At 47.2% G+C, this 21047-nt stretch overlaps 10 protein-coding genes across 10 annotated transcripts; 5 read left to right on the forward strand and 5 right to left on the reverse strand.

Moving 5' to 3' along the window:
• Window positions 1-32: 32 nt before the first annotated feature.
• Window positions 33-969, reverse strand: LY89DRAFT_691774 (glutamine synthetase/guanido kinase). The gene has a single exon (XM_018216404.1). It carries the CDS (start codon window positions 948-950, stop codon window positions 96-98), a length of 855 nt encoding a protein of 284 aa, XP_018061666.1. The 5' UTR covers window positions 951-969; the 3' UTR covers window positions 33-95.
• Window positions 970-3266: 2297 nt separating this feature from the next.
• Window positions 3267-5120, forward strand: LY89DRAFT_362947 (WD40 repeat-like protein). Its single transcript, XM_018207009.1, has 2 exons — window positions 3267-4255; window positions 4301-5120. Exons 1-2 carry the CDS (start codon window positions 3427-3429, stop codon window positions 4990-4992), a joined length of 1521 nt encoding a protein of 506 aa, XP_018061667.1. The 5' UTR covers window positions 3267-3426; the 3' UTR covers window positions 4993-5120.
• Window positions 5121-5401: 281 nt separating this feature from the next.
• LY89DRAFT_691776 (uncharacterized protein) lies at window positions 5402-6222 on the forward strand. The gene has a single exon (XM_018216405.1). It carries the CDS (start codon window positions 5779-5781, stop codon window positions 6172-6174), a length of 396 nt encoding a protein of 131 aa, XP_018061668.1. The 5' UTR covers window positions 5402-5778; the 3' UTR covers window positions 6175-6222.
• A 278-nt stretch (window positions 6223-6500) lies between these two features.
• Window positions 6501-8357, reverse strand: LY89DRAFT_601538 (uncharacterized protein; the record flags this gene model as incomplete). Its single annotated transcript, XM_018210203.1, has 2 exons — window positions 6501-6794; window positions 7023-8357. 2 exons carry the CDS (start codon window positions 8355-8357, stop codon window positions 6501-6503), a joined length of 1629 nt encoding a protein of 542 aa, XP_018061669.1.
• Window positions 8358-8521: 164 nt separating this feature from the next.
• Window positions 8522-9522, forward strand: LY89DRAFT_691778 (uncharacterized protein). The gene is made up of 4 exons (XM_018216406.1): window positions 8522-8707; window positions 8766-8876; window positions 8986-9193; window positions 9244-9522. The coding sequence occupies exons 1-4, from the start codon at window positions 8646-8648 to the stop codon at window positions 9322-9324; spliced, it is 462 nt and encodes a 153-aa protein (XP_018061670.1). The 5' UTR covers window positions 8522-8645; the 3' UTR covers window positions 9325-9522.
• Window positions 9523-10202: 680 nt separating this feature from the next.
• On the forward strand, window positions 10203-11064 carry LY89DRAFT_601514 (uncharacterized protein; the record flags this gene model as incomplete). The annotated part of the gene is made up of 3 exons (XM_018210202.1): window positions 10203-10497; window positions 10558-10786; window positions 10857-11064. 3 exons carry the CDS (start codon window positions 10203-10205, stop codon window positions 11062-11064), a joined length of 732 nt encoding a protein of 243 aa, XP_018061671.1.
• A 534-nt stretch (window positions 11065-11598) lies between these two features.
• On the reverse strand, window positions 11599-13221 carry LY89DRAFT_362989 (uncharacterized protein). The gene is made up of 7 exons (XM_018207010.1): window positions 12989-13221; window positions 12735-12853; window positions 12630-12662; window positions 12511-12569; window positions 12282-12462; window positions 11994-12226; window positions 11599-11751 (listed from the first exon to the last, which is right to left on the reverse strand). The coding sequence occupies exons 2-7, from the start codon at window positions 12762-12764 to the stop codon at window positions 11688-11690; spliced, it is 600 nt and encodes a 199-aa protein (XP_018061672.1). The 5' UTR covers window positions 12765-12853; window positions 12989-13221; the 3' UTR covers window positions 11599-11687.
• A 2508-nt stretch (window positions 13222-15729) lies between these two features.
• LY89DRAFT_691783 (uncharacterized protein) lies at window positions 15730-17854 on the reverse strand. Its single transcript, XM_018216407.1, has 4 exons — window positions 17557-17854; window positions 17431-17480; window positions 17263-17381; window positions 15730-17135 (listed from the first exon to the last, which is right to left on the reverse strand). The coding sequence occupies exons 1-4, from the start codon at window positions 17633-17635 to the stop codon at window positions 15977-15979; spliced, it is 1407 nt and encodes a 468-aa protein (XP_018061673.1). The 5' UTR covers window positions 17636-17854; the 3' UTR covers window positions 15730-15976.
• Window positions 17855-17948: 94 nt separating this feature from the next.
• LY89DRAFT_742956 (SURF1-domain-containing protein) lies at window positions 17949-18887 on the forward strand (the record flags this gene model as incomplete). Its single annotated transcript, XM_018220899.1, has 4 exons — window positions 17949-18021; window positions 18072-18584; window positions 18632-18737; window positions 18785-18887. The coding sequence occupies 4 exons, from the start codon at window positions 17949-17951 to the stop codon at window positions 18885-18887; spliced, it is 795 nt and encodes a 264-aa protein (XP_018061674.1).
• A 25-nt stretch (window positions 18888-18912) lies between these two features.
• LY89DRAFT_601512 (uncharacterized protein) lies at window positions 18913-20708 on the reverse strand (the record flags this gene model as incomplete). Its single annotated transcript, XM_018210201.1, has 2 exons — window positions 18913-19783; window positions 19831-20708. 2 exons carry the CDS (start codon window positions 20706-20708, stop codon window positions 18913-18915), a joined length of 1749 nt encoding a protein of 582 aa, XP_018061675.1.
• Between the last annotated feature and the right edge of the window lie 339 nt (window positions 20709-21047).

Genomic DNA, 21047 nt, shown 5'->3' on the forward strand with positions numbered 1-21047 from the left:
GAATGCTACATAACTAGCAGGCTAAAGAACTGTCTTCAAGTAGCTATACATCTAAATTCGCGTCCAACTTCTCCTTGTGGAGTCGTTATAACTCATCAAAAGATCCGCATCGAAATATCCTTCCTTTCCTGTAATGTCAATTGGCTGAAATTCTCGTTCTCTTTCTCCTTCATCTTCAAGTACTTGTCGATAATTTCAGGCCCCAGTTTATCAACCAATGCCTTATCATTTCTCAACGCATTCAGAGATTCCTTCAGGCTCGTCGACATCGTCTCCGTTACACCGTGTCCCTCAGCTTGCTTCTCATCAAGATGTTTGAGAAATATCATTTCCTGGCAGTCCTTCATTTTTAATTCTTGCCCGGCCTCCAGACCTAGCATTCCAGCAGTGAGGATGGCCAACATAGTGAGGTGGGGATTGGCAGTGCCATCAATCGCTCGCAGTTCCCAGTGTCCAGTGTTAATTTTGCGGATCGCAGTACTCCTGTTTGCTGTACCCCAAGTGACCTGCTGTCCCGGTTGAAGGCGGAAATAGCTGTCATAGTTGGGCATGTACAACGCGGCTAGAGCTTTCCAATGGTCTAGCAAGCCTGCCAGGAAAGAGTCTTCTTTCTCACTCGGCGAAATTGATAAGTGGTGATGCTGCCCAATGCCGGTCAATTTCTCGAATGGCTTTGGGAACACAGTTCCATGCAGTCCATGCTTTCGACAGACTACTTTGATCGTTTCGTGGCAATAGACCAATGCGTCAGCTGCCTGCAAAGGACTGAGAGGCTCGGTTGACATCTCGAACACGCCAGGACCACCCTCGCTGTGGAATTGTCGAACCTTGATCCCAGCTTTGGTGATGCACTGGACAATCTCTTCAACTACGGGAAGGTATTTGTTGTTGAGAGATGCTGCGGAATAGGCATTTGGTATCATCTTCACTTGCTGAAAGCCATCCTCCATGATGATGAATTCGATCTCCGTCCCGACGAGGAGGTCGAGGCCATGGGTGGCCTTGATATCGTCGGTAAGCTCTCGAAGTCGAGAGCGTGGACATCTTCTAAATCCCTCTACTTCCTCATGCATATGTTGGCTTTCATCGACGAAGCACATGACTTGTGCATGATTGGCATGGTAGTGACAGACTTTCAAAGTTGTCCAATCTGGCCACAAACAATCGCCACCAAATTGCACATCATCTATGAGGAGGCTGCAATCCATAATGAGAGCGGTGAGAATAGGGGCAGGTGTGGTGATCGCACGTCGTTCTTTGATCAAAGAGAGTGCAAAGGGTATCGTTGCTACTCTAACATTAAGGACACCAGCATAATCGAGATATTGAAAGCGAAGGTACTCGATGCGACGATTGTTAGAAAGGAAATCTTGCAGGGTTTTGGTGTCTTCGGCGACACTGGCCCCATTCGTAGAATCTCCCATATTTCGAATCGAATTGTCGTTACGGCGTAGCTGAAGGTATCTCAATTGTGTACAGCCTTATCGCAGAGTATATTTATGAAAAAGGAACAAACTTTGTTCGATCTTAGGCTGCTAACAGAATAAATGTAGCCCTCTCTAAGTTTATCATCTGAGTGGCTCCTAGCCTCATCTATGGTGGACTCAAGCCCACGCCCCACCCAACATAAGCCAAACCGGGACCGCGGAAAAGGGGAGAATACCAGCTACCGTAGAGCTTACATTTGCTTGATGTTGGCTCGGCACGAATACGAGGCGAAGCCCAATGCATCAATTCTCACGTAAGAAAGCCTAGCTTAGTGCTCTCAAACCCATACCAGAGCTTAGACAAAATAAAACACTTTACCTAGGACGCTTATTGGTCCACTCGTGTAAGGCAAGAGAAGTAAATACTTGATAATGATAAGCTAGTGTGGAGCTTGAGACATGCACGGCTCTGTGATTGAACAGGCTCAATGTGCATTGGAGAAAGCACTCGAGTCTACTCTCCGATTCATGACCAGAAAAGACCAAAGCCAAATGCTGGGCTACTCATATCTGATCATAGTCTTGAATTATTGTATCGACAAATTTTGAATAGGATATATGATCTTAAAAGTTCACGGTCATTCTCAATTGAAATCCCCGAGAGAATAAAACGGTTCAAGATGAGAGTAAGGGAGGTTTAGGTCGCATCGTACGCCATTATTTGACCCCTTGGATCTTGTTCACTCGATACTTGGCCCACTTGTATTCTCCCGCAGAATAAAACAATGATATCTGATATCTTAGCTCTCAGGGTACAACATTCTAGCTGGCATGTAATAGTACCCGAACAATGCTCATTGGAGATATAATCGCGTGCCATACAGAGAAAAATAAGATCAAGGCAGGGCGAATAGACAAGGAAGAGCATGCGACCTCTTTAGAAAGTACAAGCACGCTCGGATTGATATCTTTAGCTGCGTGAGACTGTCATTGCAATGCCAAATAAATATGAGACCAGTAACTCTGTCCAGCGCTGTCAATCTCCAGGGATCTGAGCGCGAATCAGATCCTCTCGACAAAATGTATCAACTTTTGGATTGAATTCTACATCTGTGGCAAACGAACAAAGTTTTGGGGATACTATACTGAGACTGAGTATTCAAAAAGTGACGAAAGGTGAAGACGCCAAACGACTTTCCAGAGACTTTCCAGGTCAAGGATGATTTGCGGGGGGGCAAAGGTGGGGCTTGGAAATGGCTTACTGATAACGCCGATAAAGACTTATATCCGTTACCACATACATATCTGGGTACCTGCTTCAAAGTCGTTGTCTCATCGGGACAACGGAGCGCAGCATGTAACACATCACACAGCATCTGAACTCCGCGTTGCATGAAGGCACAGACTTTTCACCTGCAAATATCAGCATGATGGCATCCAATATGGTGGAATCCGATGAAGTCCCCATGGGCACCTCGGAAAGCGACCATGATTATGAGCCTGCCTCTACCGAAGACGAAACTGATGGCAACGATGAGGGAGCTGAGGAATTGATTGCAAGGTTGATGCCGGGTGCCTGGACGGAGGAAGAAGATGACCGCGACGACGATGGTATATAATTCTACTCTTCTATCGTTCACTCCCAAGCTGATAAGCTACCCCTCATCCAGATGGCGCAACGGAATACATTGAAATCGAAGTGGAACATGATGCTGGTGATGCAACAGAAGAGGGTCAGGAAGAAGCAGATCAAGCCCAGAGTAAGCTATATATCACCCATACTTATATCAGGCCGCATTTACTAATAGTCCGTCTTATAGGAGCTCGACAGCAAAGTCTCTTGAGATTATTACGACATTCGGAGCTTGGGAGACTTTTCAGATTCGCAGATGACGATGATGATGACGACGATATCAACCCTAGATGGCGGCGCAGGCGCAGGAATCGACCTGATCCTAATCGATTCCCGAAAGTCCCAAGTGAGAAGGGTGCAGAGTTGATGAATTCCGGCGATTTTGGATACAACGAAGCGCAAACTGTAACGTCGAACGAACAATACAATATCGGGAAGAAGAAGAAATTAGCCATGAGAATATTGGATAGGGAATTGGCAATTGGTAGTCCAGCGAAGCAGAAGATCAACAGATTATCTATGGCCCAAGGCATGATTCCTGCTTCTAATGCGGATATGATCATCCATTATAATCAACCAGTCTATTCTGGACAGTTCTCTGATGATGGGAACTTCTTCTTCTCGGTCAATAAGGACTATCGAGTACGAATGTACGACACCTCGAATCCATACAAGTGGCGATACTACAAAACGGTGGATTATCCTGGTGGCCAGTGGACACTTACCGATGCTTCTCTGAGTCCAGACAACAAATATTTGGCCTACACATCCATTCGAAGTCAAGTATGTCTTGCTCCGACAGATCCTAATGATACGGGTGATCCATACATCCTAGATTTGGCAGCGGATACTGGAACTGCGCGTGGCTATAGGCAAAGATTTGGCGGGTCCTTTGGTATTTGGTCTATTCGTTATTCTGGTGATGGACGCCACCTGGTTGCTGGAACAACTGGTGGTTCAGTTGTCGTCTACGATATTGAATCTCGGACACCGCTGCACAGAATATTTGGCCACGACGAGGATGTCAATGCTGTGTGCTTCGCCGACAAGTCCTCTCCTCATGTCCTCTATTCTGGCTCTGATGATACCATTCTGAAAGTCTGGGATACCAGAAGTATGGGTGATAGTCGCGCAGCAGGAGCTTTTGTTGGTCATATCGAGGGGTTGACATACATTGACAGCAAAGGAGACGGCCGTGAGTAAATTACCTCGGCCATTGAATGAGTGCTAACAAAGCAAGGATACCTAATTAGCAACGGCAAGGACCAGAGCATGAAGCTTTGGGACCTGAGAATGGTAATGCCTACAGGAGACTTCGAAAGCATTAGGCATCGCCGTCGAGCGACTCGTGAAAACAGGTTCGACTACCGCTGGGGCGAATACGACGAAGACGATTGGTACGCTGATCCACATGACAACTCACTCGTCACATTCCGCGGTCATCGAGTCTTGAGGACTTTAATTCGTTGCCACTTTTCTCCTCCAGCTAGCACTAATTCCAGATATGTCTACTCTGGAAGTGAAGATGGCAAAGTGTTCATCTATAATATGGACGCTACGCTTGCTGGAGTGGTCGATGTTTGTGAAGCTACCAAAGCTTCGCGTCCACGTTCCCGTCATTTCGAAATGATGGGCTGGAACGACGACGATGACGATGTCATGAATGCTAGATGGCGAACTTGCGTCAGAGATGCGAGCTGGCATCCTAATGCACCTATGATTGTCGCTTCCGCCTGGAACGGGTACGGAATGTCGACGGGAACCTGTACAGTCCATAGTTGGAACGATGGTGCTGAGGACGATGAGGCAGAGCCAGGTATGGGATTGAGGGTAGATCAGAAATTGAACATCGATCCGGATTTCTACAGAGATCAGGATAGGCCTGCACGCAGGAGCTTACGTACTTTGAGGGCTTATGTTCCCGAGGAATAGCCAGCCCTCTTCAAAGTCGTAGGATGGATGGCACAAATGGTGGAAATGAATTTTAGAAGACTCCGGATTGGAAATGTACATATGGGAGGTTGAGACTTCGGGCACTTAAATTGCAAGGTATCAAGCATGGCGCAAGCATTGGCTCTCTGACGGCGCAATTTGGCGCTCGTGGGAAGCCTAGAAATACTGGGGCATTGTTTCTATCAAGATTCAACGATCAATTTTTGCAAATTCTACTTCATCTTTCTTGGGTAAATGTCTGTGAGCAAGTGCCTCGTTGTCAAAACGCTCTTGTGGAACGAGGGGGAAAAGTCACATGAGGATGATGAAATTCGGCGTGACTCACGTGGAGAGTGGTGTATACATCCGATATCGTATATATCCTCACTGAAAGACCTGAGAATGTCCTCAAAAATAAAGAACATCTGACACTACTTTATAATGACGCAAACTAGCAGGCTCAATGGTACATCAAACACCAAGGAACTGGAATCACATCCCTCCAAAGCTACAGTAGAGCAAAGCTACGATTCTATTGCACAACAGTATCTAGACTGGACAATATCCACACCCTCACCCCGAGTCTCATGACTTCAAAAGGTCCTCTCGCGAATCCCCGCAAATGCCAGCGTCCTCGAACTCGGCTGTGGAGCAGGTGTGCCTGGCACACAACTTATTCTTGAGCATTGCTCAACTGGTTCTGTCACGGGCGTCGATATATCTGCTGCTCAGCTTGAACTAGCTCAAAAACAAGTCCCAGGAGCGAAACTTGTTAAGAGCGATATGATGGATTTGAGGTTCGAGGCAGCAAGCCTTGATGCTGTGGTGGGCTTTTACTCGCTTATCCATCTGCCAAGAGAGGAGCAAGGTGTGCTTTTGAAGAGGATCTGGGAGTGGTTGAAAGATGGAGGACTTTTGTTAGTTAATCTCTCTGTAGGAGATTCAGAGGAAATGTCAAATGGTGATTGGTTGGGCAGTGGAAAGAAGATGTTTTGGAGCGCTTGGGATGAGAAGGGTAACACGGAAATGATCAAAAGAGCTGGTTTCAAAGTACTAGAAGGAGAGGTCATTAGCGATACAGAGGACGGTAGAGAGGTGAAATTCCACTGGCTTTTGACTAGTAAGGGTGGTGGTTGCAGACCCGAGACAATTGACGAGCGAGGAGTTCAATGGAAAGTCTAGACAACGAATATCATGAAAAATGTTTTCAAATACTTTGCTGAATGTGTTCTTAAGCACAGTACATTCACAGATAGACATCGTGGAAACTAGTGATACACCTACCACTCGCAATGACCATGGTATTACGCATGCTCCTCCAAAGTTCAAGCAATCATAATCCTAGTCCTCGAAGACAACCAGCTCTTGACCTCATCTTTAAAGCTAAAGAAACTTGACGTAGCTATTCGGAGGGGAATCTCACCCAGTCTGGTCTCTGTCCCTTGCCGAAGTCGCAAGTCTCAAGTCTGCATATCATTGGCCCTGGTAGTTTAGCACTTTTCCATGCCTCAACCAAAAGAACTATCGTTGATATCTTCGATCTGATCAGGGTCATTCAACAAGTTGAAGAATGATGGTCCGTTATGCACAGGCTCCGCAGAAGACGTGTTCATAATGCTGTTCAGATCGGTGAAGCTCTGTTTCTCTTTGCCACTGGAGCTTGGGATGTCAGGCCACGTCTCATCCAGGAGTAACCGAGAAATGTCCATTTCTCCAGAATTATTATAGAATGGGGCAGCAATACTCGAATTCCAATCAAATGACTGAGAATAAGGCAATGAGTCCGACGCATCCATCGATGGCTGGTCTCCAAATGAGACAAAGTTATCTTTGAACCCAAAGAGTGTATTTGACTGTTGGAGAGGCATGGCCTTGGAAAGTTCCATCTCTGATGAGATAATTTCCTGGATCCGCAAACCTTCTCTGTTAGAACAACTTTGAAGTGAGGTTTGTTGCGTTGCTGTAGGGATCTTCTCTTTTCCCGGGATATCGAACAAACGGCTCTCATTTTCCTGCCCTTGGAGCGGGACTCCAGATACAGACTCTTCTTTGCCTGTGGCTCCGTTGTTGGGTTGTTGAGAACTAGATGTCAGTCGATCAGGCACTGAAATCTTCTTCTTTGCTTCGGCCTCCTTCTTGAACTTTTCGGGATATTTGTTACGGAATCTGTCTCTGATGTCCGTAGGCTGCCTGCTTTGCAAGTTGAATTGTGGATCGCGCTGTATTTGAGACCAAACAAATCCATACTTCTTGTATCCTTCAAGTATCGCACGATCTTCTTCCTCGGTGTATGGTCTTCGCTCCCGTCTGTCAGATGGCTTGAAGGGAACCTCACTTTTGATTCCCAGCTGAGCTAAGTCTTCCAACTTCTTCCGATGAGCTCGAGTCTTTTGGTGCCTACTAGAAGCAAGATCACCATCATTTGAGCCTTGAGCCTGATCCTCCTCACCAATGAGAATGTTCTGCGACATGAGACTTGACTTCGCCTTTGTTCTGTCTGTCTTTGAATTCGTAGCAGTGCCCTTCTTACCTCGTAACTCATCCGGACAGCAAGTTCGAAAGCGATCCTTCAAGTCAAGCGCTGATCTTTGGTTGAAGGAGAAGCTTGGATCTTTGATGATATCTGTCCAGTTTCCAATTCCATGCTTCGCTACGCCTAGTAAAAGCGTGCTGGTCTCTTCGTCTGTCCATTTATTCCTGCCCGGAGCACTCTTCCTCCTCTTGAAGCTCTTCTCTTGAGGCTCATCCTTCTCAGGGTGCTTGTTCGAGTCTGGTCTCGTACTTTCCTTCGCTACCTTGATTTTTGGCGGCACGGTATTGAGACTATTCCTTCCATGGCTGTCATGAAACGAGCTGGAGGCAATAGGTGGAAACAGAGTGGCCTGCGGTGGAGGTTCGAAAAGTCCAATAATGATCGGAGGAACTACTTGTTTTGCCGTCTTTTGTTTCTTTGGCGGTTGGGGGAGCTGAACAAACTCATCCTTGGCAGGCTCTACGACAGGCCTTTTCTTCGTGGATGCTGACACGGAAGCATCTGTATCGTCATCCAATATTTTACGCAGAGACTGCGGCGACGAGACTCCTAACGCTCTTTCGCCTCCATCTCCAGATCTCTTCTCCTTGTGTCTCTTCTCGTCATCATCGATCGGATTCAGTAGGGAGTTGTGCTTTGGAGCTAATTGTGGATTGGAGTTCGGCTTTCCATTTCGCTTGCTCGCATCTGGCTCCAGTAACAGCGGGCGTCCAGATGCTTTCAAGATGTTGGGGTCGTGGAGAGGAGGAAGCTCCAATGACGGAGATGTATATAGCTCGGCCGGGGCCTCGTTGAGCAGGGCGATCAGGCGCGGCTCAATCGTATTGTTCATAGTATGAAGAATGTTCCAACATGGCGAAAGTTGGCGCGAGCACAATGTATGCTGATCTCATCCGATGTGTGCTGTTGAATTTAGTTGTTCTGCAATCTCGTTCGCAAACCAGACATTTAGAAGCCGGGGCCGGCAAGGCTGACACGAGCCTTCCCCGCAACGTGCATTAACATCAGGAGCTGCAACGATTCTCATTCTTTATCGGAAATTCTTCATTAATATGGATTGAAGTCCTTTCCACTGATCCATAACATATTCAAACTTCTCTCAAGTCACCTTTAGGTCAAAATGACTTCCATACTTCCACCAATTCCCCGATTTGTGATGACTGTCTTTGAGCCTATTTCGCTGTAAGTCTGAAGCTTCCCCTGATCACTGAGGAAGACGTTTATATTAAGCCATCCATAGCATTGCTGGTGCTGTCGCTCCTTTCATCAGTCCAGAGTGGTTCGTTGCTGAGCAGATTCCCGGAAACCCAACTCAGCCTATCACAACTCAGACAGCGATGGTGGCGTATCAGTATGTGATCCAGAACAGTCTTCCTCCAGTCTGAGATTTAGCTATAGAGTTGCATATCATCGCCCTTGGATTCACTCTTAGTGACTCGAATTTTATTGACAATTATTAGACTTGGTAACATCTATCTGCTGCTAGCAATGGTAGGCATTGCAGTCCTTTACACAACTACCGAGCCAAGAGTAGTCCGTAACTACGTTATTGCCTTATGGCTTGCGGATATTGGTCACGTAGCGGTTACATGTTGGGTCATGGACTATGATAAACTCATTGACATCATGAACTGGAATCCCTTGACATGGGGAAACATTGGTGCCACAGTAAGTTCGTTAAGGTGAAGATTTATAGTTTTGGCTAATCGAGTTTTAAGGTGGGCTTATTCTCTGTTCGTACTGCCTACTTGTTTGGACTTTTCGGACCGGACATCAAGTCTGCTTCAAAGTTGCAATAAGTTGGAAGCAGTGGAGCTCTCTGAGGTTGACGTTCTTTTATGAACCTAATGCTGCTTTCCTATTGTGCTTTACTGCGTGCCTCTGTTGATTTTGAAAGGATCTTAATTCTGGGACTATGTCAAAAGATATGGGAAACTGTTGTATACATAAAGTTTCAAAGCGTGGTCTGTGTGGCTTATGGTAATTCGTCTTGAAGCAAAGTTCATTTGTCGACACTGGCCCACCTATGGGAAAGACAACACGGAAGTCTATAAGTAATTGATATCCATATATGATGTGACCGACATTGCAGTTTCCATAATAGCCATCAACAACCCCACTACGCCTCAAGCAGGCCAATCACAACATCCCACTCTTCACCGCCCAAAGATTAAACTTTATTCTGCCACGAAAAGTTCAATTGCCCCAAAAAATCCCATCAACTCTTCTTCCACCACAAAACCCTACCAATTTTCACCATATAATGGCCAAACCAACAGACGCCACTCGTGCGGAGCGCAAAGCCAAGAAGCGTGCCCTCGAAGCTGCGATCCCTGATCTACCTGGAGACGACAATGCGCCAGAAGTGGACGAGGTCTCGAGTAAACCCGCGAAGGAACAGAAGGACAAGAGCAAGAAGCGGAAAAGAGATGGCGAGGAGGAGGATATGAATGGTGCTGCTGACGGAGAGGTGAAATCGAAGAAGTCCAAAAAAGAGAAGAAGGAGAAAAAGCGCAACGAAGAGGCGGACGTTGCTGGAGCAGTAGCAGCTCAGGTTCCCGTCGAGGCCGAAAAGTCGATTAAGAAGGAAAAGAAGAGTAAGAAAGAGAAGAAGGCTTCGAAAACAGAATCCGCTGTCGAAGAGGAGGTATCCCAACCAACCGAGGTCGATGCTGTAATGGCAGATGCATCGGAAGCGCCCAAGAAGTCGAAGAAAGAGCGAAAGGCTGAACGAAGAGCAAAGGAAACGGCTGCCAATGGCACAAAGAAGGAGGACGATGCCGTAGAACCAGTTGTTGAAACCAATAGCGATGGCGTAAAGAAGGAGAAGCCTGAGACTGCAGAGGATAAGAAATCCAAGAAGAACAACAGGAACAGAGAGAAGAAGCGAAAGGGCGTTGTTACGAATGGAGATGCTGCTGCTACTGGAGAAGAGAAAGATAAGAAGCCTGCGAGGTTTATTGTTTTTGTTGGTAAGAAGCTCTTTGCTCAGATTGCTACACCGAGCACTTCGGACTAACTAGAATGAATAGGGAACCTCCCATTTACAGCAACTACAGAGTCAATAACATCTCACTTCGCCTCTGTACATCCCCAGTCTGTTAGACACTTGACCAAGAAGGAAGATCCTACCAAGTCTAAGGGCTGTGCATTTGTCGAGTTCGCTGGGTATGATCACATGAAGACATGTTTGAAGCTCATGCATCACTCTACATTCGACGATGGAAAGAGCGCACCCAGAAAGATTAATGTCGAGTTAACGTATGTTCCTTGTCATTTTGCTTCCAATGTCATTTGCCATTCCAGAATCTTTAGAGCTAACATTACATAGTGCTGGTGGAGGAGGCAACACCAAAGAACGGAAGACGAAGATTGAAGCGAAGAACGCCAAATTGAATGAAGAGCGAATTCGTAAGATCCATGAAGAGGAGAAAGCCAAGCTTGTCAAAGCGGCTGAAGGTGGAAAGAATGGAGCTGCAGCTATCGACGAGAGTGCTATTCATCCTAGCAGGAGAGGAAGAGTACCGACCATGAATTGATGATACCCCTGACTCATCACGTTTTTTCTTTGTATTAGCAGTACTTTTGTGTAGCCAAGGAACGGCCAATAGAATTGAATAGAGAAGTCACGTCAAATGTCTGCATCACGTCCGATGCTTTACTGAGGTGTGATCGAGAGTTGTGAATGAGAAGACTGGAATTTATTCTATCAAAAACAAACGAAGGGTATGCCTAACGGGAAAATGCTATGCAGACTGCTCAAAGGTCATTCGTCAACATTAACCCCTATTTCAGTCTGCCCATGGCACCCATTATGTACAGGAAACACCTGCTAACCCAAGTACATCCTATCACAGGCTCTCGCAGTCAAAGATGGTTCTCCTCGAGTAGCTGTGATCGAGAAGAAAAGACCATACTCTGCGCTGACCATCCGAATATTTTGCCAGAAGAGAAAATGTCGCAGACCATGAACACCACAATGTGATCTCCTGTCCGCAGATAGTCCCAATATGAGTTTGTGCTTGTATCTCTAGGTAATGAAGAGAAATAACAGCTTCAATCTCAAACTCATCTCATCTCAAAACACTACCGATGTATAATTCGATGTGCCCACCATGCTAGTTGCAGACCTATAGATTGACGTTCTGTACAAGCAAATTCTTTATAGAATGGTACATTTCGATCCCTTCTTCTTGGTTGGTTGGGGTCTGGGGCTCAGGACAGCTCTGAAAGAGGAGGGTTAGCTTCTGTTCGGTGACTGGATCGTGAACATTACGGATGGCACATTTCGGTTGATATTGACTCCAAAAAACGGAGACAGATCCTCGCAAGTTCAAGCTGCACTCAAGCCGCAAGGCATCATCGCATAGCTAGCAGAGTTCGAAGACGGGGGTAAATCCTCGCAAGCTCAAGCCGCACGACATCATCACACAACGAGCTTAAATGTAAATTAAACGTAAAAACATACCTAATAGCCTCATCGAAGACACTCTTCAAGTTTCGTTGTGTCAGTGCAGAGCACTCCAAGTACTTGTGTGCACGAATCTCCTTGGCCACAATCAATGCCTGATCATACGATACTGGCTCCATACGCTTGGCCCTCAAGCTCTCAAGTGTAGCTGGGTCCTCTCTCAAATCAAGCTTCGTGCCGACGAGAATAATGGGTACGGAAGGTGCATGGTGATCGATCTCAGGAAACCACTGAAGAGTGAAGTCAGCACTCTTTTTCATTATAGCATTTGAAGTATTGACGCACCTTTGCGCGGACATTGTCGAAGGATGGCGGAGAGACGATTGAGAAGCAGATGAGGAAGACATCAGTTTGGGGGTAGGAGAGTGGTCGGAGTCGATCGTAATCCTCTTGTCCAGCAGTATCCCATAGACCCAAGCTAATTGGCTTGCCATCAACCATCACACTGGCAGAGTAGTTATCGAAGCTTGTCTTGTCAGCGCGTGCCTAGAGAGCTGGGTATAGATGGACGTACACAGTGGGGATGTACTCGCCGGGGAAGGCATTCGTGGTGTAGGAGATGAGAAGACATGTCTTTAGATCGCGTTAGTTATGATAGCTCGGCGCGTTTTGGGGAAGATGGTTTATATGTACCTTGCCAACAGCACCATCACCGGTAACAACACACTGTAGGGACGAGAGAAGTCAGCCTCGGTATACCTCGATGTATGTCAGATTTGGTGGCGCGGGAAGTCTAACCTTGAGGGACTGGGTTCCTGGAGCCGCCATCTTTAAGAGAGGAAAGGTTTGATGAGAGGATGTAGTTGTTGATGGAAGCTGGGTTTCTCGAAGATGTTTGTTAATGGACGAGGCCGGTGCTGCATAAAGGTCAGATCTTTTTGACACAACGGAAGCTGGTGCTCCCGCCTGCTGGGTGGATTCGTGAAGTGAACGCTACGCAAAGCAAGGCAAGGCAAGGCAAGGCAGGCGGAAGTGGTGGTAGGGGACAGTACCTTTCAAGATGTTCGACCCAGTGGGTGAGGATCAGAGAAGTGAGACGAGTTTCGCCGATTATGCAGGAGATCGTTTATCGCCCGGCGGAAGAGCGTTGAAGAAGGGCGATCTGACAGCTGCAATGAGACTCTTGGATGCTAGGTATGGGATTGATGCAACGAGGGGAGCAAGTGCAGCGATGGGTATGTAGGTAGATAGTAGGCAGAGTGGGAAAGTATTGAGAATGGAGACAGTGTAGATGCAGCGGTGCGGTGCGGTGCGGTGCGCGGATGCGAGAGGAGCCTAAGGGTTTTTCGAGTTCGAAGCGATAGCTGATACAGACTTGTAACAAACGGCAGACTGACGCAGCTTGGGAAGAGGGCCGGGATTCGAGAAGAACTGCAGGATCAGTAGGCGCTTTGTTTTGGCGTCGCAGATGGAATCGTGCGTGTGATGTGAGCAGAGCAGAACGCTGATTTGGTGAGTGTTCGGCGGCTGTTTGGTCTCTCGCTCGAATGGTAGGGAGTGTTTGGGAAGATGGGATGGGGTTTGGAGAAGTTGGAGGTGGTTCGTTTATCAAGCAAGAGGAGAGGAGCTTGCAAGGAAAAGGAGGAGCAGCAGCACAGTGCCAGGGGCCTGAGCAACGCAGGACCCGGCAGACGACGATAAACCAACCGTTTCGTTTCTAGAACAGCGATAACTGAGCCTGGTACTCATACAGTACAGTATGTGCGTACTGCAGGAGGGGGCAAAAAGCAAGAAGATGTGGTCGCACAGAGAAAAGCACCGGAGGCAGGAGTCACTCAATACGCCATGGGCATTCAGGAGACAACAGCAGACTGGCCAGGCCAGGTCAGGCCAGGTGAGGTGAGGTGAGGTAAGGTAAATGCAGACGAGCATAGAATGTCAGTTACGTTAGCAGGCGGATTAGAAAGTTGATTCCCAATATTCATTTATCTATCCATCCATCTTCTGTCTCCAAACTTCTCAAGCTTTGGGGACCCAGATGATATTGTTTCTTTGGTCGGACTTCTTCTCCTGCGTCTGCCTATCATCCGGCTTCTAGCTGCAGACTCAGGAGGTGTTGCCGCGTTCCAGCGTTCCAGAGTGTTTCGTTTCTTTCTCCCAGCGCTTCTAGCCTGCAGTAGCCTCCACATCTTGATTTGACGGCTATCGTTCCGTGTGGATGGGTCACTTAAGGCTGGACACTACGCATGGTGCAACTACGAATCGTACCGTCGAGGTGTCAGTTGGAATTTCTGTCACAACACAATTGTGAGGTGCGAGATCTGAGATCCACTTTATTCTGATTTGTTATCTCGTTCTTGATCGGGCTGATGACTGATGGTAGGTAGTGAACCCTTGACAACACCACGTCTCGGAATGACTGCTTCCTTGATGTTTGGATTGCAGTCATAGCAGAACACTATCTCCTGAAAATGACAGACTTTCACAAGATCATGGCTGTTCACTTTCTGCGCAAGATGTTCCCACGATACGAAGATGCCAAGGGCTCTCGAGGTCTTCTCACTTCCCAGCCGAGTTGATCTCCTTGGTATCTCATCAGATGTCATTCAGGACAGTCCTATGCAGTCTTTTTTAAGACAGTATGCAGCTCAGACGGCCCAAATCAAATTGACTCTGAAATTGCTTTTCTCTACGTGATTTGCTCTTATACTTCGTCTACATGGGCTTCATATTCAAGCACAGCACATGGCACTGGCAAACCCGCCTACTTGGAAGTCATGAACGTCCAAACGTGCAGCTTGACAGCACTGATATGGTGTGTTCGTTCCCCTTCCTTTCCCCACGAGGCTGTGTACAAATGTCCAAGCACCAGCGTCGAAAAGGCTAAATGGACCTCCGATTTCGATGCAAATGTCTGCATGTCTGCATAGGAATGCTCCTTCCACGTGGCAAGGAGGATCTCTACTCCTTCCAGGTACCACATACCCAACTTTGCTTACAAGCAGAGCTTAATATCGAGAATCGGGTCTCTGGGTGGAGGTAGTTGCGAATAAACTTTTCTGGAACTGTCTCCCGCATGTTTGGTGTCAACCTTAAAAGCACTCTGCTGCTATTGTTATATTTATGCTTAACCACTGCCAAGACTGACGTCCAGCAGGGCGCCATTTATAGTTCGCTAGAGAAAGGGGTTGTGGAGGGAGATGGAAAAGGGGGAAAGGGGAAGCGAGAGTACGCGGAGGTAATACCTGATGACTCTTGTGAGTAAGGTGTTCGATGTCGTTCGTAGCCGAAAGACATAGATAGTTGACCGGAAAGGACAGACAGATGTCCTGCTGTACAACATTGTGATTGTGTATCTATTTAGAAGGACGGTCTTCACTCGTCTGCTTTGTATCCTGTCCTGACACCCTGTGTGCTCGCCGTTCTGGCCATGGATTTCCAGAAGACGTCTGCTATTCTTTATATCAGTCCATGGACAAAGCAGAAACAGTGATAATGTCACAATGAGAATTAGGAAGCGCGATGAGCGCAAAACGCACAATATGCGAAACTCGCGCGTTTGCACAGATCGCGCAGGATGCGCATTCTGAAATATAGGACGAATCTCCGTCCAAATCTCGTGGCCAGAGAGAGAACATGAACAGCTGCGATCTCAATTGTCGAGGATTGACTTCGATATTGGACATGTGAATTTGATAGCTACGGCGTATTTGACTTCAAGTTTCACAACTAAAATCGTGAAGGATCATACCATCTCGATTATTTTCTTGGAACTGTGGCGACTTGCTACCATCATAATAGAAGGAGTGCGAATAAAGTGGTAAATTTGGGGAACTGATACATTAGAAGGGTCATCTTGTACCAATGGAAAAGGCTCTAATTCTCAATCCGCATCAAAAATTGACTTCGTAATACCAACATCAAGTGAAGTCTGTTCTAAAGAAGTACAGCAGAAGCATCGAGAAATGTATGTTCACCAAGCTATTCCCAAGTTCAGCGCCTTTCGCCGCTCATGCAGCCAAGCATCTTTCACCAACCGCTCAGTCGTCCTTCTTATCTTCGTCATCATGTCGAGGCTCGAAATTGAGTGCGTTGCCGTTGTAGAACTGTTGGTCGTCAGGTCCAGCATTCTGGTCTCTCAATGTTCTAATATTTGCACTGGGTCGTGTGTCTGTGGAGTCTACTTGTGCTGCATCATTTGCTGGTTGAGTTGGTCCTGCTCCCAACAAGCTTCCAAGAACCCCAGTGACGAGGCCGACACCAGAAGAAACAATCCCGTAGCCGGCGGAGACACCCCGAGAAACAAGGCCAGAGTTACCCTCGTAGGCATTCGTAGCATTTGTGACTGGCAACAAGATCAAGGTTGCACTAGGTGTGAGTCCAAGCGATTGAAGCGTCCGCTCCTCCTCAGACGTTTCGATGTTCTTATTAGGCAGAGGTGACAAGACATGCTTGAATGTGTATGGTACATCACCAGATTGCTTCTCGTCGATCCATGGTCTAACGTCCTTTCGAAGACTACCCTGGGACGGAAATCTTGATCGAATGGTAGATCCATCAAATAATCGTATTTGTAACGCGCACTCGGCTGACTTGCTAGCGAAAGGGGGTGCTATGCTGCTAGATCCAGTTGGTGGAACGACTTCTTCAGCTTTTGCCTTAGCCTCTGCTCTTCGAGCAGCCTCTTTCTCGCGTCTCTCAGCTTTATCATCTTCAACACGCTTGAGAATCCTAGCCCTCTCATCACGAGCCTCCTGCTGTCGCTTCTTCTGCATCAGGGCATATTTGGCATCCGTCCCGGCTTTCGAGCCTGGCGCAGCGGCTTTTTCAGCAGCCTCCCGTCGAGCTTTGGCTTCTTCAGCACGTTTAGCCTTCTCTTTCTTGTCGTGCTCTTTCTTCTGGACCTCAAGGCGAGCACTTCGTTCTGCTAGCATAGCTTGCGTATCTTGGGCTGCACGGGACTGAGCCAGCTCGTTGGCTAGACTTTGAGCTACAAGGCTTGTAGATCTCTGGGGAGTCGACGTAGATGACTCTCCCGTTTGCGAGGAGCCTGTTGGTGGGCCACTTGGGTTGGGTGCCACTGGAGCTGAGGTTGATGATGACTGAATTGATGGTTTTGTTTCCAACACAACACCTATACGTCTCATAAAATCTTCCCTCGATATACCTGCTGCCAAGTATTCCTTGAGCTCACCATTCCTATTAAGTTTGTCAGTTTCAATTTGACTTTTTCCCACATTGCCGTATCACAATCGCTTGGCCAAAGAATTTGACGCGTTCACAGAAGTAATATAATGATAAAGAATAAGTCCTGCTATAAACTCACTTGATAATTACGATGACGGGTGTTTTCGGCAGAGGGAATATTGCTGCAAGGTAACCAGCTTCCTGAGACCCTGCTTTGAGCCGGAGCAATATTGTATGCGTAGCCAACGAAGATTTTAACTATTTCTATCATTAGTGACTACAGGAAATATTTGGTTATGAAGCTTACATTTTCTTCTCGAAGAAACTCTTCCCAAAGTAAACTTTCTCCTCCATCGTCTTCAAGCCAGGTGGTCAGCAGTGCTCAATTTCGTAATCGATATGCCCGACAAATTTTGAGCTTTTTTTTATTTACCTGTCACGAAGCAAGCGACCAGCTTATCCTCTTGAATAGCTTTACTAATGCCGCTCTGCAAGTCTCCTTCGTAGAACATTTTGCCAGGTATCTGGTTGTTTGTACGTTGGTGGAAGTGGTGGCCTTAGAAAGCCGTGCCCCACCAGCCGTTTGCTAACCTAAACGAGGAAATAAGCTAGAACCAGCTTCTTTGAATGTATGCTCAGCAAAATCATAGCATCCTAACAGCTATGAATATTTCGAGGAGCATACGACCAGCTCGAGCCCTGCGGTCTATACGGAGGCCCGCGAGCAGTTTTCGAAGCCCAATTATCTCCCGGTGTCCAGAATGTCGGCATGTCTCTCGGAGTTCGACGCGGGCAAAGCCTCAACCAGCAGATGATCCGAATTTCATGTCAATAGTCGACAACCCACCCAACCTTGTTCGAGCTGGAAAGAGACATGGGCCTGGCCTCATCATACTTGGTGGGCTTGAATTCCTTGACGTGAGGCACAATTGCTGATCTTGCCGGTAGCTTTGATACCCATCACCGCATTTGCTTTGGGGACATGGCAGGTTCAACGACTCGATTGGAAATCCAAATTGATAGCCAAATTCGAAGACCGACTCGTCCGAGATCCTCTTCCTCTACCACCACATGTAGATCCTACAGCTATACACGAATTTGATTACAGGAGAATATATGCGACTGGGCATTTCAGACATGATCAGGAGATGTTGATTGGGCCTCGAATGCACGACGGTCACGATGGTTATTTAGTTATCACGCCGTTGGAGAGAGAAGGAAATGGGACCACGGTGTTAGTGAATCGTGGGTGGATATCAAAAAAGTTTAAGAAGCAGGACAAACGACCAGACGGCCTGCCGAGAGAGGAAATAACAGTTGAGGGGTTGCTAAGAGAGCCATGGAAGAAGAACATGTTCACACCGGATAACAGTCCACAGACTCAGGAATTCTACTTTCCAGATGTTGCACAAATGGCTAAGTTGACTGGGAGTCAAGCCGTATGGGTAGAAGAAACTATGGGTTTGTCGCATCATCTAACTACATGCTCCCCTACTGACGTATAATAGATCCCGACCTATTGAAGGCTTGGGATCGAGAGGCTCGTGGTATTCCTATTGGAAGACCAGCAGAGGTCAATCTTCGAAACAACCATACACAATATATATTCACATGGTAAGTGGTATACCCCAACGCCAGACATCCAGACTGATCCTGTCCAGGTATGCCCTCGCAGCCGCGACTTCCGTAATGCTCTGGATGGTCGTCAAAAAGCCTCCAGCAGATATAGCTCGCCGTGTGCGCCAAAATAAAGAATGGTCATAAATCATCAACCCATGACTTGATGTACTCAATCTTCTTCGCCCTCCTCGACCGTCTCTAATGCTCGACCTTTCTTGAGCTTGGAAGGTGGGACCATACGCAGCTCTTGCAAAAGCTCGCGTGGTAGATGTTTCTGTGCGAGGGAGAATGGCGTTGTTGCAGAATTTGTCTGGCGTTGCCTGTGAAGATAAGTGTTAGAATACGGCCCGAATGAACAAAGAACCCTGAATTGGCCATACCTCGCCATAAGAGTAACAATGTCACTCTCATCAATTGTCTTCCTCCCGGCGTGCTTAGCATAGGCTCCCAAATCATCACTGACTTGCTCAAAGAACCAATCCGACGCTTGCATGATTGCATCCAGAGCCTCCTTATTGATCTTAGCCTTACTGCCAGCCGTGCGTGCAAATCTCGTTGCCAATTTCTTTACCACGCCAGCGGGAAGTGAAGGATACTGGGTACCATGCTTCGAGACCTTTACCGTCTTCTTACGAGCATTCCTCGTCTTCATAATCTCAGCAACCTCGGATTCTTGCATTGTGGCATCCAGTATGCTGGGATCATGGCCTAGTGCATTAATATTGCTGATGTCCCCCAATTCTTCGGCGCCACTCTCCTCATGCTGATTATCCTCTTCATCCAATTCTTCGTCGCCATCTTGCTCATTCTCCACATCTACCAACTCTTCTACATCCTGGCCATAATCAAGTAGAGATAGCTCTAAATTCTCGGGTGCAACTTCTTTTTCCAGGGCTTCTCTGGGTGGGACGGTAAAAACGAAAGTGTTCTCTGTATCATCTGCTGGCAGATTCGCTGGACGGATATCGCTATCCCTCCCTGACGCCAATCCAAATATACCGCGATCGAGACCAAAATCTCGTAGGGTGACAGTGTTCTCTCTGTTCAAATCGTTAGCACAGTAGCTCTAGAGGGCAATTCGGCTTACACTCCAAATACTCCATCTTCCAAAGCATTTGCCATATCCTCGTCGCCGAGATTACCTCCTACAACATAGCTGGAATCATAGGCATCCCCACTTATATCTCCTCTCATGGTGTCATTCAAGTCGGCGAAAACATCACTCATGCGGATACTACCAAAGCTACCTCTCGACAGCTTTCCTGGCGGTTGCTCACCGATGGCTCTTCGTCCTAACTCAACGGATTGCACGGTAAAATTCTCATCTTCTAGGCCAGCGGATTGGGGCGGAAGTAATAAGGAATCGTCATCCTCATCCTCATCTTCGTCAAGAGGCAAGGACAGCCGTGGTCGCTGAACTTCTGATCCGTCGTCCAGGTCATCTTCGTCCTGAATTCGGAACCTCGACCTCGTCACGGAAGCAGATTGACCCTCAGCTGTAGGTACAGTAGGTAAGGTCTTCGGAGCTAAATGTCTGCTGAGTTGTCGCAGTATATCTCGCGGTGTTTCTCTTTGCTGTTTACCGCTTCTCCTGCGGTCTTTCCCCGGCGTCAAACCTGCTCTTCGTAGATCCAGTTCGCGCCGTGCAGCTCTGCCATGTGGAGTAACTACAACAGCCTTTCTTCCCGAACCATTCGTTCTATGCGCGGTGCCTGGCGTCCTGCGAGCTGATCGACGAGTCGACGATGGTCCCGCACTCGAAGCTCGACGCAACGGGGTTGTAGGCCTGGGAATATTGGCAAGTTGGTTCAGAGTTCTCCATGGTGTTTCCTTCGAGATATCAGTTTCATTTGCTGCATGTTCATCGGTATTTCGAGGTGTAATTCGTGGTTGTCGAGCAGCGGGGCCTCCGAGGTCTGTGTTTGTTGCATCTTGCAGTGTTTGGCGGCCAGGATTTGTTGACATGATCAATCAATCCATATAAGCCGGTTCAATACGGCATCTTCAGTCACAATATCATTGACGAGAATTGGATTGATCATCAGAATGACTTTGGTGCTGTGATTTATCCTCATCCGTCGCGTCTGACGCGTGAACTTCAATAACGCTAGATTCTAGACTAAGCCAGATACGGGCGATAATAGTAAAAGTCGTTGTTATTATCTAATTTCTGCTGTCAATTGCTTTATTGGGGGTTTTTTTTAAAAAATTTTTTTTTAAATATTTAGCAAAAATTACGCCGGAAATCAAAAGTCCGAGAAATATTAGGGAATTCTTTTTAATGTTACGGATCACCTGGATCAC

Source organism: Mollisia scopiformis, assembly GCF_001500285.1.
Source record: "Mollisia scopiformis unplaced genomic scaffold LY89scaffold_37, whole genome shotgun sequence".
NCBI lineage: Eukaryota > Fungi > Ascomycota > Leotiomycetes > Helotiales > Mollisiaceae > Mollisia > Mollisia scopiformis.

Bases quoted from the DNA above. Each gene is read 5' to 3' on its own strand.
- LY89DRAFT_691783 (XM_018216407.1), bottom strand. From the start codon at position 17,635: ATGTTCTACGAAGGAGACTTGCAGAGCGGCATTAGTAAAGCTATTCAA. The intron at 17,481-17,556 runs GTAAATAAAAAA...CCTGGCTTGAAG, and splicing joins GGTCGCTTGCTTCGTGACAG to ACGATGGAGGAGAAAGTTTA. The intron at 17,382-17,430 runs GTAAGCTTCATA...TGATAGAAATAG, and splicing joins AGTTTCTTCGAGAAGAAAAT to TTAAAATCTTCGTTGGCTAC.
- LY89DRAFT_691778 (XM_018216406.1), top strand. From the start codon at position 8,646: ATGACTTCCATACTTCCACCAATTCCCCGATTTGTGATGACTGTCTTT. The intron at 8,708-8,765 runs GTAAGTCTGAAG...AGCCATCCATAG, and splicing joins GTCTTTGAGCCTATTTCGCT to CATTGCTGGTGCTGTCGCTC. The intron at 8,877-8,985 runs GTATGTGATCCA...GACAATTATTAG, and splicing joins ACAGCGATGGTGGCGTATCA to ACTTGGTAACATCTATCTGC.
- LY89DRAFT_691774 (XM_018216404.1), bottom strand. From the start codon at position 950: ATGGAGGATGGCTTTCAGCAAGTGAAGATGATACCAAATGCCTATTCC.
- LY89DRAFT_362989 (XM_018207010.1), bottom strand. From the start codon at position 12,764: ATGGCGGCTCCAGGAACCCAGTCCCTCAAG. The intron at 12,570-12,629 runs GTACATATAAAC...CGCGATCTAAAG, and splicing joins GTGATGGTGCTGTTGGCAAG to ACATGTCTTCTCATCTCCTA. The intron at 11,752-11,993 runs GTATGTTTTTAC...CTCCTCTTTCAG, and splicing joins GTCTTCGATGAGGCTATTAG to AGCTGTCCTGAGCCCCAGAC.
- LY89DRAFT_362947 (XM_018207009.1), top strand. From the start codon at position 3,427: ATGAATTCCGGCGATTTTGGATACAACGAAGCGCAAACTGTAACGTCG. The intron at 4,256-4,300 runs GTGAGTAAATTA...TAACAAAGCAAG, and splicing joins TGACAGCAAAGGAGACGGCC to GATACCTAATTAGCAACGGC.
- LY89DRAFT_691776 (XM_018216405.1), top strand. From the start codon at position 5,779: ATGGATTTGAGGTTCGAGGCAGCAAGCCTTGATGCTGTGGTGGGCTTT.